The sequence below is a fragment of the Vidua chalybeata genome, chromosome 26, assembly GCF_026979565.1.
Source record: "Vidua chalybeata isolate OUT-0048 chromosome 26, bVidCha1 merged haplotype, whole genome shotgun sequence".
Taxonomy (NCBI): Eukaryota; Metazoa; Chordata; class Aves; order Passeriformes; family Viduidae; genus Vidua; species Vidua chalybeata.
Window position 1 is genome coordinate 2,994,341 of NC_071555.1, and position 16,898 is coordinate 3,011,238.

The window sequence follows — 16,898 nt, forward strand, 5'->3', positions numbered from 1 at the left end:
GCAAGGGGATTTTCCATTTCAAGGAAAGCTCCTGCCTTCCTTCGCAGACCCCTGTCGTTTCAAACCAAGACAACCCCACGGATTTCCCGGCTTGTGATGGATTTAAAGGACGGGAAGCCAGCCCGGGGTGGGATTCGAGCCCTCCCTGCTCACCGGACATCCTCCAGCTCGTAGAAGACGTTTCGGGACTCGTCCTTGATGAGGATGGCGGTGTTGGGGGACTTGAGCATGCCCATGGTGAGCTTCTGCGGGAACATGTGCACGATGAGGGCGTGCAGGGTGTCCATGCTGCTGATCTCGTGCGTGATGTGCACCCGCCTCGTCTCGTCCCCAAACTGCAGGAACAGCACCCCTGGGAGCACAGGGGGCACGCGGGAGTCAGCTGGGACCGTGCCCCTTCTCCACGGAGGTGACAAGGTCTTCCCAGCCAAAAAAAAAAAGGGGTCGGGGGATGTCTGGCCATGCAACCTTGTCCTGGTGAAGGTGGAAGGCTCGGGGGCACCCAAAAAAAAGGTTTTGGGGAGCTCTGACCACCTAACTGTGGCCTGGTGAAGGTGGAAAGCTCGGGGGCACCCAAAAAAAAGGTTTTGGGGAGCTCTGACCACCCAACTGTGCCCTGGTGAAGGTGGAAGGCTCGGGGGCACCCCAAAAAAAAAAAGGGTTGGGGGATGTCTGGCCACTCAACCTCTCCCTGGTGAAGGTGGAATGGTTTGGGGCACCCAAAAAATGAGTTGGGGGACACCAGGCCACCCAACCTCACCCTGCTGAAGGCTGCTCATCCCCCTGGGCCACCCTGAGGTTCCTCCCTCTCTTCCCGGGGATTTTTGTGCAGATGGAGACCAACCCCACCATCTGCCAGGCAGGTTTTGGGATCTCCGGGGGTACCTGGGGAGCGCGGCTTGGGCTGGAATTTTGGGTGGGTGGAGACCAGCCCCACCATGCACCACGGAGGTTTTGGGATCTCCGGGGGTACCTGGGGAGCGCAGCTTGCTCTGGCTGGCCGAGCGGGACAGGGGCAGGCTCTGCCGGAACCGGTTCATCCTGTTGAAGGCCAGCGGCAGCTCCGCCTCTGACATGGTCTCCAGGGATTCGGCCGAGGCGAAGGAGAGCTTGGCTTGGTCGGCCAGGCCAGGCTGGGAGCCCTGGGAGTGCCGGGAGCTCCTGGTCTGCAACGGGACAGGGGACAGGGACAGGTCAGGGGGGACGGGGATGGGTGGCTCAGCAGCCCTGCGTGTCAGGTTGTTCCCGCTTTTCCTCGGGAATGCGGTGCCGGGATGGAGAGGCTGGTGTGGGCGATGGCATCGGGGAATGTCCCGGGATGGGAGGGAGACACGAAGGTCAGCGAGTGGAGCCCCTGGGACAACCCCAAAAATCCCTCCCGGTGCCTCAGGGTGGGGCTGGGCCCCTTCCAGGGGCTCCATCCCAAATCCAGGAGCTCCATCCCAAATCCAGGAGCTCCATCCCAAATCGAAGGATGCTCCATCCCAAATCCAGGGGGCTCCATCCCAAATCCAGGAGCTCCATCCCAAATCCAGGAGCTCCATCCCAAATCTAAGGATGCTCCATCCCTAATCCAGGGAGGCTCCATCCCAAATCCAGGGAGGCTCCATCCCACATCCAGGGATCCTCCATCCCAATTCCAAGGATGCTCCATCCCAATTCCCAGGAGGCTCCATCCCACATCCAAGGATGCTCCATCCCAATTCCCAGGAGGCTCCATCCCACATCCAAGGATGCTCCATCCCACATCTAAGGATGCTCCATCCCAATTCCCAGGAGGCTCCATCTACATCCAAGGAGGCTCCAACCCAATTCCAAGGAGGCTCCATCCCACATCCAGGGATGCTCCATCCCAATTCCAAGGAGGCTCCATCCCAATTCCAAGGAGGCTCCATCCCAATTCCAGGGATGCTCCATCCCAATTCCAAGGATGCTCCATCCCAATTCCCAGGAGGCTCCATCCCAATTCCAGGGATGCTCCATCCCAATTCCCAGGAGGCTCCATCCCAATTCCAGGGATGCTCCATCCCAATTCCCAGGAGGCTCCATCCCAATTCCCAGGAGGCTCCATCCCACATCCAAGGAGGCTCCATCCCAATTCCCAGGAGGCTCCATCCCAATTCCAAGGATGCTCCATCCCAATTCCAAGGAGGCTCCATCCCACATTCCAAGGATGCTCCATCCCAATTCCAAGGAGGCTCCATCCCAATTCCCAGGAGGTTCCATCCCAATTCCAAGGATGCACCATCCCACATCCAGGGATGCTCCATCCCAATTCCCAGGAGGCTCCATCCCAAATCCAAGGATGCTCCATCCCAAATCCAAGGATGCTCCATCCCACATCCAAGGATGCTCCATCCCACATCCAGGGGTGTTCCATCCCACATCCAGGGATCCTCCATCCCACATCCAAGGATACTCCATCCCAATTCCAAGGATCTTCCATCCACATCCAAGCATCCTCCATCCCACATCCAGGGATGCTCCATCCCAATTCCCAGGAGGCTCCATCCCACATCCAGGGATGCTCCATCCCAATTCCCAGGAGGCTCCATCCCAATTCCCAGGAGGCTCCATCCCAATTCCCAGGAGGCTCCATCCCACATCCAGGGATGCTCCATCCCAATTCCCAGGAGGCTCCATCCCACATTCCCCCCACATTCCAGCTCAGGCTCTGCCATGTTTCACCCCCCGTGCCAGCTCCACCTCCTGCTCCCAGCACAGACGCCATTCCCAATCCCGTCCCTCTCCAGGATGAGCATTCCCAGCTCCATCCCAGTGCCTCCGGACTGCCACACCGGCAAAGCCCTGGAAGCGAACCCGGCAGGAGCCGCGGCTGCCGGAATAACCGCAGCGATTCCCGGAGCTTGCACGTCCATTGCTCCGCTCCCGGGAATCCCGAACGCCAAGATCCTTCTGCAAGAAAAGCTCTGGGAAGGTTTATGGCTCTGGGAGCTGGGGGGATTTAATTTTCCGGGAGCCCCATTCCACAGGAGCCAAGAAGTTTGTGCCACAGACGTGGAAAATGTGGATTTTCCAATACCCACAAACATCTGCAAATATCCACAAATATCCACAAATACCTACCAATATCCCCAAATATCCCCAAATATCCCCAAATATCCACAAATATCCACAAATACCTCCAGATATCAGCAAAACCCCCCAAATTTCCACAGATATCCACAAATATCTACAAATATCACCAAATATCTACAAATATCCACAAATACCTACCAATATCCCCAAATATCCGCAAATATCCACAAACCCCCCCCAAATTTCCACAGATATCCCCAAATATCTACAAATATCCACAAATACTTCCAGATATCTGCAAAAATCCCCAAATTTCCACAGATATCCCCAAATATCTACAAATATCCACAAATACCTACCAATATCCCCAAATATCCCCAAATATCTGCAAATATCCACAAATATCCACAGATATCTCCAGATATCTGCAAAAATCCCCAAATTTCCACAGATACCTACAAATATCTACAAATATCCACAAATACCTACCAATATCCCCAAATATCCCCAAATATCCGCAAATATCCCCAAATATCTGCAAATATCCACAAATATCCACAGATATCTCCAGATATCTGCAGAAATCCCCAAATTTCCACAGATACCTACAAATATCTACAAATATCCACAAATACCTACCAATATCCCCAAATATCCCCAAATATCCGCAAATATCCCCAAATATCCACAAATATCCACAAATATCTCCAGATATCCGCAAAAATCCCCAAATTTCCACAGATATCCCCAAATATCTACAAATATCACCAAATATCTACAAATATCCACAAATATCCACAAATACCTCCAGATATCCACAAAACCCCCCAAATTTCCACAGATATCCCCAAATATCTACAAATATCCACAAATATCCCCAAATATCTGCAAATATCCACAAATATCCCCAAATACCTACAAATATCCACAAAACCCCCCAAATTTCCACAGATATCCCCAAATATCCCCAAATATCCACAAATATCTACAAATATCCCCAAATATTTACAAATACCCACAAATATCCCCAAATATCCCCAAATATCCCCAAATATCCCCAAATATCCCCAAATATCCCCAAATTTGTGGCCGTCCCCGGCACTGCTGCCCGTTAAGAGCCCCAAAATCCCGCGCCTGGATTTTCCAGCCACTTGTCGGAGGTTGGCAAACCCAGCAGAGGGAACGAACGCCTCCCTGGGAATGGAACAGGGACAACAGCTCTGCTGAAAGATGAGGGGAAAAAAAGGAGAGGGGGGAAAGCGAGCAATCAATATGAAATGATACCAGCCATCATCGCCATTTAAACGAGACATTAATTGGGAGATTTAATTAATCCTGCCAGGCGGGGTTTGGGACCACTGGAAATGTTAATTGCTGGGAATTGCCGCCTGGGCTGGGATGTTGTTGCTGGAGCACAAAGAGCCCTGGCAGAGCCTCCCAGGCTGGAAGGGATTCGAGCAAAACAAAATTCCTCGCTGCCATCGCTCGGCTCGCAGCTCTGACCCCTCGACGGGGTGGTTTTGGGGTGGGGAAAGGGGATTTTGGAGCTCCTCGCGCTCGGGGTTGTGGGTTTTAGGGACCTTGATTGGGTTTAGGGGTGATTCCAGCCCGGGGTGGATCCGTAGGGGAGGACAGGGATGGGGCCCAGGGCTGCAGCTCAGCCTGGCTCTGCTCCTGTCCCTGCTGGATTTAGGGATTCTCTCCATTCCCGGCTCTGCTGCCTCCTCCAGAGGGGCCAGGGGTGCTCCTGAGTCGGGAAATTCCCCTCCCTCTTCCAGAGGCTCTGGGGATGCTCCTGACCCTGCTGGAATTTGGGATCCTTCCCCATTTCCTTCTCCAGAGGCTCTGAGGATATTCCTGACCCTGCTGGAATTGGGGATCCTTCCCCATTTCCTTCTCCAGAGGCTCTGGGGACGCTCCTGACCCTGCTGGAATTGGGGATCCTTCCCCATTTCCTTCTCCAGAGGTTCTGGGGACGCTCCTGACCCTGCTGGAATTGGGGATCCTTCCCCATTTCCTCTTCCAGAGGCTCTGAGGATGCTCCTGACCCTGCTGGAATTTGGGGATCCTTCCCCATTTCCTTCTCCAGAGGCTCTGGGGACGCTCCTGGCCCTGCTGGAATTGGGGATCCTTCCCCATTTCCTTCTCCAGAGGTTCTGGGGACGCTCCTGACCCTGCTGGAATTGGGGATCCTTCCCCATTTCCTTCTCCAGAGGCTCTGAGGATATTCCTGACCCTGCTGGAATTGGGGATCCTTCCCCATTTCCTTCTCCAGAGGCTCTGAGGATATTCCTGACCCTGCTGGAATTGGGGATCCTTCCCCATTTCCTTCTCCAGAGGCTCTGAGGATATTCCTGACCCTGCTGGAATTGGGGATCCTTCCCCATTTCCTTCTCCAGAGGCTCTGAGGATATTCCTGGCCCTGCTGGAATTGGGGATCCTTCCCCATTTCCTCTTCCAGAGGCTCTGAGGATGCTCCTGACCCTGCTGGAATTGGGGATCCTTCCCCATTTCCTTCTCCAGAGGCTCTGGGGACGCTCCTGACCCTGCTGGAATTGGGGATCCTTCCCCATTTCCTTCTCCAGAGGCTCTGGGGACGCTCCTGACCCTGCTGGAATTGGGGATCCTTCCCCATTTCCTTCTCCAGAGGTTCTGGGGATGCTCCTGACCCTGCTGGAATTTGGGATTCTTCCCCCTGTCTCATCCAGAGGGGTCTCTGTGCCCATCTCGGGGGTCTCTGTGCCCATCTCTGGGGGTCTCTGTGCCCATCCGGGGGTCTCTGTGCCCATCTCTGGGGTCTCTGTGCCCATCCCTGGGGTCTCTGTGCCCATCCGGGGGTCTCTGTGCCCATCTCTGGGGTCTCTGTGCCCATCTCTGGGGTCTCTGTGCCCATCCGGGGGTCTCTGTGCCCATCTCTGGGGTCTCTGTGCCCATCTCTGGGGTCTCTGTGCCCATCTCTGGGGTCTCTGTGCCCATTTCTGGGGGTCTCTGTGCCCATCTCTGGGGTCTCTGTGCCCATCTCTGGGGTCCCTGTGCCCATCTCTGGGGTCTCTGTGCCCATCCGGGGGTCTCTGTGCCCATCTCTGGGGTCCCTGTGCCCATCTCTGGGGTCCCTGTGCCCATCTCTGGGGTCCCTGTGCCCATCCGGGGGTCCCTGTGCCCATCCGGGGGTCTCTGTGCCCATCCGGGGGTCTCTGTGCCCATCCGGGGGTCTCTGTGCCCATCTCTGGCTCTCCTGGCACAGGGGGGTGTCCCTGGCACACCCGGGCACCGGGACTGGGGGATTTGGGCTGGGGAAGGGCCGGGATGGATTTAGGGAAGGATTTAGGGCCGGGTGAGATCCCAGGGAACGGGAACGGGGCAGGGACAGGAGCATCCCGGCCCCCTCCGCGGGAGCTTGGTATAAAAACGGAGGGATGGGGATGGAGGAAGGCTCGGGGATTTGGGGTCTTTTAGTCCAGAGTTTTTTGGGTTTTTTTGTTGGTTTTTTGTTGTTGTTTTTGTTGGTTTTTTGTTTGTTTGGTTTTTTGTTTGTTTTGGTTTGGTTTGGTTTTTGTTTTTGTTTTTTTGTTTGTTTGGGTTTTTTGTTTGTTTGTTTGTTTTCCTTTTGTCTCCCCAGAACTAAACCCAGCCACAATTAAGGGATTCTTTGAGCTCCTAAAAAGCCCCGATCATCCCTGCGGAAGCAGCTCCATTATCTCTGCCTGGAGATAGGGATGCTCCTCGTTCCTGCCTCATCCTCATCCTCATCCTCATCCTCACCCTCATCCTCATCCTCATCCTCATCCTCATCCTCACCCTCATCCTCATCCTCACCCTCACCCTCACCCTCATCCTCACCCTCATCCTCACCCTCATCCTCATCCTCATCCTCACCCTCATCCTCATCCTCATCCTCATCCTCACCCTCACCCTCACCCTCATCCTCACCCTCATCCTCATCCTCATCCTCATCCTCATCCTCACCCTCACCCTCATCCTCATCCTCATCCTCACCCTCACCCTCATCCTCATCCTCACCCTCATCCTCACCCTCATCCTCATCCTCATCCTCATCCTCATCCTCACCCTCATCCTCATCCTCACCCTCACCCTCATCCTCATCCTCATCCTCATCCTCATCCTCACCCTCATCCTCACCCTCATCCTCATCCTCACCCTCACCCTCACCCTCATCCTCACCCTCATCCTCACCCTCACCCTCATCCTCACCCTCATCCTCATCCTCATCCTCATCCTCATCCTCACCCTCACCCTCCGCACCCCTCTCCCAAATCCCCGCCCCAGCTGGGAATGCTCGCAGAGGTGCAGGGGAGGGTCCAAGGACCCGGCGGATTTTTGGGAAGCCCCGAAAGGAGCGGGATCATCCCCCGGGCTGGGGAAAAGCCGCGGAGCAGCTTGGATGGAGAGAGGGAGAGGGGTCAGGAGAGGACAGAGGTGACAGGAGCAGAGGGGAAAAAAAACCGAGGGAAAAATGGGTGGGGAAGGAATTCTGGGCCGGGATGGAGCAGCTGCTCCCAACAGCACCCGGAGCAACCCCAGAGGCAGAGATTTCCACATTTCCACATTTCCACATTTCCACATTTCCACATTTCCACCCTGCCCGGGACCTCGGGGAGGGGACACGGGGATTGTCCCAGCCCCACAGGCTGCCATGGCAGTGCCCGACCCTTCCCAGGGAAACGGGTCCTGTCTGATCCATCCCAAAGGAAAACGGGTCCTGTCTGATCCATCCCAGGGAAACGGGTCCTGTCTGATCCATCCCAAAGGAAAACGGGTCCTGTCTGACCCATCCCAGGGAAAACGGGTCCTGTCTGATCCATCCCAGGGAAAACGGGTCCTGTCTGATCCATCCCAAAGGAAAACGGGTCCTGTCTGACCCATCCCAAAGGAAAACGGGTCCTGTCTGATCCATCCCAGGGAAAACGGGTCCTGTCTGATCCATCCCAAAGGAAAACGGGTCCTGTCTGATCAATCCCAGGGAAACGGGTCCTGTCTGATCCATCCCAGGGAAAACGGGTCCTGTCTGATCCATCCCAAAGGAAAACGGGTCCTGTCTGATCAATCCCAGGGAAACGGGTCCTGTCTGATCCATCCCAGGGAAAACGGGTCCTGTCTGATCCATCCCAGGGAAAACGGGTCCTGTCTGATCCATCCCAGGGAAACGGGTCCTGTCTGATCCATCCCAGGGAAAACGGGTCCTGTCTGATCCATCCCAAGGGAAAACGGGTCCTGTCTGATCCATCCCAAAGGAAAACGGGTCCTGTCTGATCCATCCCAAAGGAAAACGGGTCCTGTCTGATCCATCCCAAAGGAAAACGGGTCCTGTCTGATCCATCCCAGGGAAACGGGTCCTGTCTGATCCATCCCAGGGAAAACGGGTCCTGTCTGATCCATCCCAGGGAAACGGGTCCTGTCTGATCCATCCCAGGGAAAACGGGTCCTGTCTGATCCATCCCAAGGGAAAACGGGTCCTGTCTGATCCATCCCAGGGAAACGGGTCCTGTCTGATCCATCCCAAAGGAAAACGGGTCCTGTCTGATCCATCCCAGGGAAAACGGGTCCTGTCTGATCCATCCCAGGGAAACGGGTCCTGTCTGATCCATCCCAAAGGAAAACGGGTCCTGTCTGATCCATCCCAAAGGAAAACGGGTCCTGTCTGATCCATCCCAAAGGAAAACGGGTCCTGTCTGATCCATCCCAAAGGAAATCGGGTCCTGTCTGATCCATCCCAAAGGAAAACGGGTCCTGTCTGATCCATCCCAAAGGAAAACGGGTCCTGTCTGATCCATCCCAGGGAAACGGGTCCTGTCTGATCCATCCCAGGGAAAACGGGTCCTGTCTGATCCATCCCAAAGGAAAACGGGTCCTGTCTGATCCATGCCCCAAAAGCCCCGAGATCAGCCCCAAAAGCCCCGAGATCAGCCCCAAAAGCCCCGAGATCAGCCCCAAAACCACCGAGATCAGCCCCAAAACCACCGAGATCAGCTCCAAAAGCCCCGAGACCAGCCCCAAAACCACCGAGATCGGCCCCAAAACCGCCAAGACCGTCCCCAAAAGCCCCGAGATCAGCCCCAAAACCACCGAGATCAGCCCCAATACCACCGAGACCAGCCCCAAAACCACCGAGATCAGCCCCAAAACCACCGAGATCAGCCCCAAAAGCCCCGAGACCAGCCCCAAAACCACCGAGACCAGCCCCAAAACCACCGAGATCAGCCCCAAAACCACTGAGATCAGCCCCAAAACCACCGAGATCGGCCCCAAAACCACCGAGATCAGCCCCAAAACCACTGAGATCAGCCCCAAAACCACCGAGACCAGCCCCAAAAGCCCCGGGACCAGCCCCAAAACCACCGTGATCAGCCCCAATACCACCGAGACCAGCCCCAAAAGCCCCGAGACCAGCCCCAAAACCACCGAGATCGGCCCCAAAACCACCGAGACCAGCCCCAAAAGCCCCGAGACCAGTCCCAAAACAGACCTGGGCTGGAGAATCCCTCGCTGTCCCAATGCCACCAGCGGCGCCTGTCCCCAAGCTCGGCCTCCCCTCCTCTCCTGTCACCGGGACGAGACTCCCGGGCTGGGCTGAGCTCCGGGGTGGGGGCTGCACCCTCCAGGAGCCCCCAGACCCCCCAAAATCGCGCCCCATGGGCACCGAGGGTGCTCCGGAGAGCAGCCGGGCACGGCCCTGGCAGGGCCTGGCAGGTCCTGGCAGCACCTTGGCCCCTGCAGGTCCTCGGTGGGATGGGGATAAAGGCGAGGGAGCCCTGAAATCCCTGGAAAACAGCTGGCACGGCTGGCACGGCCAGCCCCGGGCGCCGTTATTTACCGAGGCTCCGGCCCCTGGTTGGACACGGATCGGGATTAATCCCGGCTCATCCCGCTCTCATCGCTTAATCCTGGTGTCCCGCCCAGATCCCATCTGGTGCTGAGCCCTGGGGTGGGATCCATGGGGTGGGATGGGATGGGATCTGTGGGGTGGGATGGGATCCATGGGGTGAGATGGGATGGGATCCATGGGGTGGGATGGGATGGGATCCATGGGGTGAGATGGGATGGGATCCATGGGGTGGGATGGGATCCATGGGGTGGGATCCATGGGGTGAGATGGGATCCATGGGGTGGGATGGGATGGGATCCATGGGATGGGATGGGATCCATGGGGTGGGATCCATGGGGTGGGATGGGATCCATGGGGTGGGATGGGATGGGATCCATGGGATGGGATGGGATCCATGGGATGGGTTGGGATGGGATCCATGGGTTGGGATCCATGGAAACCAGCATTCCCAACTGGAATAGAACATTCCTGACCAAAACCCAGCGCCCCTGAGGAGAAACCTGTACTCCCAGCTGGAATAGAACATCCCTGAGCAGAACCCAGAATTCCCAGCTGGAATAGAACATCCCTGAGCAGAACCAAGCATCCCTGACCAGAACCCAGCATTCCCAGCTGGAATAGACCATCCCTGATCAAAAACCAGCTTTCCCAAGAGGAATTCAGCCTCCCGAGCCTGTGTCTCCTCCCGCAGGTTCCAGCTGCATCCCCGTGCCCGACATTCCCGGCTGTGGCGCCGCCCTGCTCGGACACCTGATCCCGGCTGGAAGCCAAGCCCTCCGCTCCGCCTTTCCCCTCAGCTGCACCAGCCGGGAGCGATGGATTCCGCCAGGAAGGAATTCCAGCATCCCAGCTCCTGCCTCTGCAGGCGGAAAACCGGAGGGAATCTGGGGCAGAAGTGGAAGAAAGGAGAAGCCCGGGGTGCTCTGAGCAACATCCAAAGGGTTTTGGGAAGAAAAAGAGGGAAAAGTGGAGGGAATTTGGGCAGAAGTGGAAGGAACGAGTGATGGATTCCACCAGGAAGGAATTCCAGCATCCCAGCTCCTGCCTCTGCAGGCGGAGGAGGAGCCGGGAGATGCCGAGCTGGGCAGAAAAGGAGGGAAAAGTGGAGGGAATTTGGGGCAGAGGTGGAAGAAAGGAGAGGCCTGGGATGCTCTGAACATCACCCAAAGGGTTTTGGGGAGAAAAACTGGGAAAACCGGAGGGAATTCGGGTGGAAATGGAAGGAATGAGAGGCCCGGGGTGCTCTGAACTCGCCCCAGAGGGTTTTTCCCGGGGTCTCCCCCATCCAAGGGGTTGTGGCCTCTCCAGCGCCGCCTCCCCAGCCCCCTCCCCTCTCCCCCCGCCCCCAAATTAAAATCGTTCCCGCTGCCGGCAGCAATAACTCATCCTGCGTCTAATGCTGAACATTTTGTCAGGATTATCCCGATTAAGCCGGAATTAATCCCGATCTCACCGTTAACAGGATTAGCGTTCAAATCGGATCAGGGCTTTTAAACCCGACCCCTGGACTAAAGGAAGGGGCCGTCCCCTCCCGGTGCGAGCGGAACTCCCGATCCCAGAAACTCCGGGATGGGGCATTCCCAAGCCCTGATCCCGATCCCAGAAACTCCGGGATGGGGCATTCCCAAGCCCTGATCCCGATCCCAGAAACTCCGGGATGGGGCATTCCCAAGCCCTGATCCCGATCCCAGAAACTCCGGGATGGGGCATTCCCAAGCCCTGATCCCGATCCCAGAAACTCCAGGATGGGGCATTCCCAAAACTCTTTCCTCTGGTCTAAAAATCTCCCAACACCAAATTCCAGTTTGGGAATCCCAAAACTCTTTTCTCTGGTCCAGAAATTCCCCAACACCAAATTCCAGCTTGGGAATCCAAACTCCACTTTGGGAATCCAAACTCCAGCTTGGGAATCCCATTCTTCTTCCCTCTAAAACTCTCCCAGCACCAAACCCACGCCTGAATTCCCCGTTCCTGCTCCCCTTCCATCCCTCCTGCGTGGGGCTGGCACATCCTGAGCCTCCCGAGCTCATCTCGTGCCCCCTTCCCTGGGATTTTTTTGGGAATGAGAGGGATGAGGAGCCTGGAACGGGAAGAGGTGCTGGGCAAAGGGACACGGAGCAACGGGAGAGGCGGCAGATCCCAGAGGCCGGCAGGGAAAAGGGGCAGGGTCAGCTCCAGGGGGAGGAGGAGGAAGAGGAGGAGGAGGAGGCTGGAAACCAGAGCAAGCCCCGGATCCCCACTCCGAGCTTCCCACCCCATCCAGAACCGGCCTTTTCCCATCCTTTTCCATCATTTTCCATCCTTTCCCATGCTTTTCCCATCCTTTCCCATCCTTTTCCTTTCCCATCCTTTTCCCATCTTTTTCCCATCTTTTTCCATCCTTTTCCTTTTCCATCCTTTTCCCATCCTTTTGCTTTTCCCGTCCTTTTCCATCCTTTTCCCATGTTTTTCCTATCCTTTCCCATCCTTTTCCACTCACAGCTCACCCCAAACCCAAAAATCGCCTCTCACCACCTCCAGCTTCAGCTGAGCCGAGACCAAACAACTTCAGCCCAGGAATTCTCATCCAAAAAAAAAATCCCACCCTCCTCCTCCAGAGCCACATCCACATGCATTTCCAAGAGAAAGCGGGAAAAATCCGAAATACTGACCTTAAAGCTCCAGTAGTTGGGTTGCTAACAACGACAACAACAAAAAAAAGATAAAACAGAAAGAAAAAAAGAACAGAAGAAAACACACACACACACACAAACAACAACAAAAAAAAAAATAAATTCCATTAAATTCCATTCCATCTTGGTTTGATTTTTGGTGTTTTTTCCCCCTTTGAGAAGCTCTGAGCTCGGATTTAAACCTGCCCTGGTTCCTGCCCCTCCCAAAGGGCTGCTGGAATTTCGGGGAGCAGGAAAGGGGGTGGGGATTGAAACAAATCGGGGTGAAAAAGGAGGGAAAAGGGGGTGGCACGGCGTGGCTGCTGGTGGCGCTGGAAGTCACGATAATGTTCATTTCCCAGGGGATTTTCCAAGCCTTCCCGCCCCTGGCAGCGCTGTCACAGCGATGTGCCACCGCCGGGGACGGCAGCTGGCACCGCTCCCGAGCTTCCCTGTCCCGGGGATGGCACCGGAACCCCCCGGGGCCGGGCCGGGGCTGCGGGAAGTTCGGGAAGAGCTCGGCTGGGAAGGGATTTGAACTCCTTTGTGCTCCAGTGGGATCCCAGAATTCCAGGCTGTTCCCAGCCCCATCCAAGCCCCAGCTGGAGGGAAGGTGGATCCGGGAAGGGGAGTGGGGTTTAGGGACAAGGAGTGGGATATTTCTCATTTCAGGACGAGTGTGGGTTTTATTTCTGATTTCGGGATGAGTGTGAATTTTATTTATTATTTTGGGATGACAGGGTGGATTTTACTTCTGATTCTGGGATGACTGGAGAAGCTTCTCACCGAGCCCCGGGTGGGGCAACTGAGAGGCATTTTAAAAGATTTTACATCATTATCAGTCTTGATGGACAGCGAGACACAAGAGATGTAAAACTCAAAGCTATTCTATTCAAAGCCAACCCATTTCTTGGTTCCATTACCTTGTGAATGTTCTTTAGCCTATTAGATTTTGCTGCACAATGCTGCTATTACTTTTAATATGGATCACTTCTATTTTTTCTTCATGTGCTCTTTTTGTAAAGTGTCTTTCACAGTTCGAATTCTCTAAAATGTCTGGTCTTTTTGTAAGGCCACCTTTTGAAACTTGTTGAAAGTTGTTTCTGGTTCAGTCTCTCTCTCAATAATGTCACCTCTGCTCCATGGCCTTGCTGAGCCAGCACACCCTGGCTCAGTGTTTACACACAAATAGACAAAACTATGGAAACTTTCTGCCAAGAAGGTTTTATCTTTCTACAAAACCAAATAAACTTCCTATTTGCATCTTTGCAAGTGCATTTCCCACACTCGGGCAGCTCCTCCTCCTCCTCCTCCCCTCCCCACCTCTCCTTTCTGCCCTTCCCCTCCTGTGCCCTCCTTGGTCAATACTGAGATGGGAATGATCCCAAATCCCAGATTTCCCAATCTCCTGCTCTGTCAGCACCTGACCCCGAATCAGGTTCTTTCACAGTTTGAATTCTCTAAAATGTCTGGTCTTTTTGTAAGGCCACTTTTGAAACTTGTTGAAAGTTGTTTCTGGTTCAGTCTCTCAATAATGTCACCTCTGCTCCATGGCCCCCCTGAGCCAGCACACCCTGGCTCAGTGTTTACACACAAATACATAAAAATATAGAAACTTTCTGTCAAGTATTAAAAATCCTTTGCAAGTGCATTTCCCACACCTGGGCAGCTCCTCCTCCCCTCCCCACCTCTCCTTTCTGCCCTTTCCCTCCTTGGCCAACACTTGTGGGAGCCCAGCACATCCCTGTGGCTGCCCTGGCTGGCTCCAGACCCTGGCAGGGGGCTCGGGGACCTTGGCACGAAATCAAAACCACCTGTGGCTTCGATTTTAACCCGTGGAAAAAAGCTGCCAACTCTGTGTGAGGAATTACAAACCACGAGGGTTTGAGCAGTGTGGGTGTTGAGTTAACACAGGGTGGAAAAGTGGAATTTTGGGGTTTTTGGAATGGGGTTTGAGGGTACAAGATGGAGGGATTTGGGCATGTCCTGACCTCCTTCTCCTTCCCCTTGCCCTCCATGTCCTGCTGTGCTGGTGACACTTTTCTGTTGGTTTCAGGCACAGACACACTGTCCAACACCAATGACAGACATTGGCACGTTATTGTAACCACGGCACACGGAGTTTTGGGTATAAAATGTGAACACTGCCCTGAGGGCAGACAGAATGCCATGGCCGAGCTGCTGACAGAGCCCAGCAGGGCAGAGAGAGAATGTTCTAGATCAGGGAAATGAACACCCTTGAGAAGCTGATCCTGTGCATTCAGACTCCTCCTGTGGCCGCGGGGCTGGGAAACAAAAGGACTTTGGCACTCTTGGGGTCACCCCGAGAAGCACAGAGGTGGGAATGATCCCAAATCCCAGATTTCCCAACCTCCTGCTGTGCCAGCGGCCGACCCCAGTCAGGTTCTGGGTGCCCCTTCCCAGTCTGGGTTCTAAGCCCGACCTCGCCGGTGCAGGATCCCGGCCCGGCTGCCCTGGCACGGCGCGGGCACCGCGGCCGGCGGGCACGGGCTGGCACAGAGCCGGCGCCTGCCCTGGCACAGGGATGCCACGGGGAAAACAAGGCTCAACCCCACTGTGGAAACCCTCCTGAGAAAAAAAAGTGAAACCTTGATAAAGGGCAGGAGGAGAGAAAGAGAATAAAGGCTGGCACTCCCCCAAGAGCACGCGCTACTTTGGAAGCACTTTTTAAGATATAAAAAGTGATAAGAAAAGATATAAAATGTGATAAGAAAAGATATTAAAATTTTTTTTTTTAATTTTGAATATTTTTAATATTTTAAAATACTTTAAAAAATATTTTAAAATATTAAAAATATTTCAAGTTTTTTTCAATATTTAAAAAATATTTTAAAAAATTAAAAATATTTCAAGTTTTTTTAATATTTAAAAAATATTTATAAATATTAAAAATATTTCAAGTTTTTTTTTAATATTTAAAAATATTTTAAAAAATTAAAAATATTTCCAAATTAAAAAAAAATTTAATATATTTTCTTATCACTTTTTATATTTTTTCTTATCACTTTTTTATATCTTTTCTTATCACTTTTTATATCTTAACATTAATTAATTTAATATTTATCTATTTTTATAACTATTAACTTATATTTATTATATTTATATCTATTCTTATATTTATTAATTTAATGTTTATGCACTTATATATTTAAAATTTTATATTTTTAATATATTTTTAACTGTTTTTATCTATTAAATTCTACTATATTAGCTTGTTGTATATTTATTCTATTAAGTGTTAATTATATATTTTTATATATAAAAATAAATAATATAGAATAGATATAATATATAAATAATATAAGTATATAATATCATCTATAATAATATCTATATATTATTTAATACAATAATATAATTTAATAATGTATAAATATATAAATATAAATATAAATATAAATATAAATATAAATATAAATATAAATATAAATATATATAAAATATATGTATTATATATATTGATCATATTTTCTATTTGAAAATATTTTAAATACTTTTAAATACTTTTAATACTTTAAAATGTTTAAAGATCTTTAATATTTTTTTAAAAAACCTTTAAATATTTTTAATATTTTAAAATATTTTTTAAATTTTTTTTAAAATACCTTGAAATATTTTTAATATTTTAAAATATTTTGAAAAAATATTTTAAAAAATTTTGAAATATTTTTAATATTTTAAAATATTTTAAAAATATTTTTTAAAAAAACCTTGAAATATTTTTAATATTTTAAAATATTTTATAATTAAAAAAAAAACTTGAAATATTTTTAATATTTTAAAATATTTTTTAAAATATTTTTAAAAATATTTTTTAAAAAACCCTTGAAATATTTTTACTCTTCTAAAATATCTGAACATTTCCCAAGAGCCAATATCGCAGCATTTCTCTCGGACGCCGCCTTTCCCTGGCAGCCCTGGCGGTGTGGCACTGCCCGGGCACAGGGACGCGCTGCCCGTCCCCTCCGCGGTGCCAGCGCCACCAGGCCTGGCAGCCTGGCGCGGGTGGCCGGTGCCAGGCGGGCCGTGCCCAGCGCCCCGTGGCACTGGCGGGGCTCCATCTGTCCCCGCTGGCACTGCTGTCCCTGCTGGCACTGCTGTCCCTGCTGGCACTGCTGTCCCTGCTGGCACTGCTGGCACTGCTGGCACTGCTGTCCCTGCTGGCACTGCTGGCACTGCTGTCCCTGCTGTCCCTGCTGTCCCTGCTGGCACTGCTGTCCCTGCTGGCACTGCTGGCACTGCTGTCCCTGCTGGCACTGCTGGCACTGCTGGCACTGCTGGCACTGCTGGCACTGCTGGCACTGCTGTCCCTGCTGGCACTGCCGGCACTGCTGGCACTGCTG

At 52.3% G+C, this 16,898-nt stretch overlaps 1 protein-coding gene across 1 annotated transcript in view; it reads right to left on the minus strand.

Moving 5' to 3' along the window:
* Positions 1 to 16,898, minus strand: part of SRCIN1 (SRC kinase signaling inhibitor 1) — a 57,231-nt gene that overhangs the window by 23,531 nt on the left and 16,802 nt on the right. Inside the window, 3 exon segments of the mRNA XM_053965210.1 lie at positions 154 to 352; positions 974 to 1,166; positions 12,535 to 12,558. Of these exon segments, the coding sequence (XP_053821185.1) occupies positions 154 to 352; positions 974 to 1,166; positions 12,535 to 12,558 (416 nt within the window).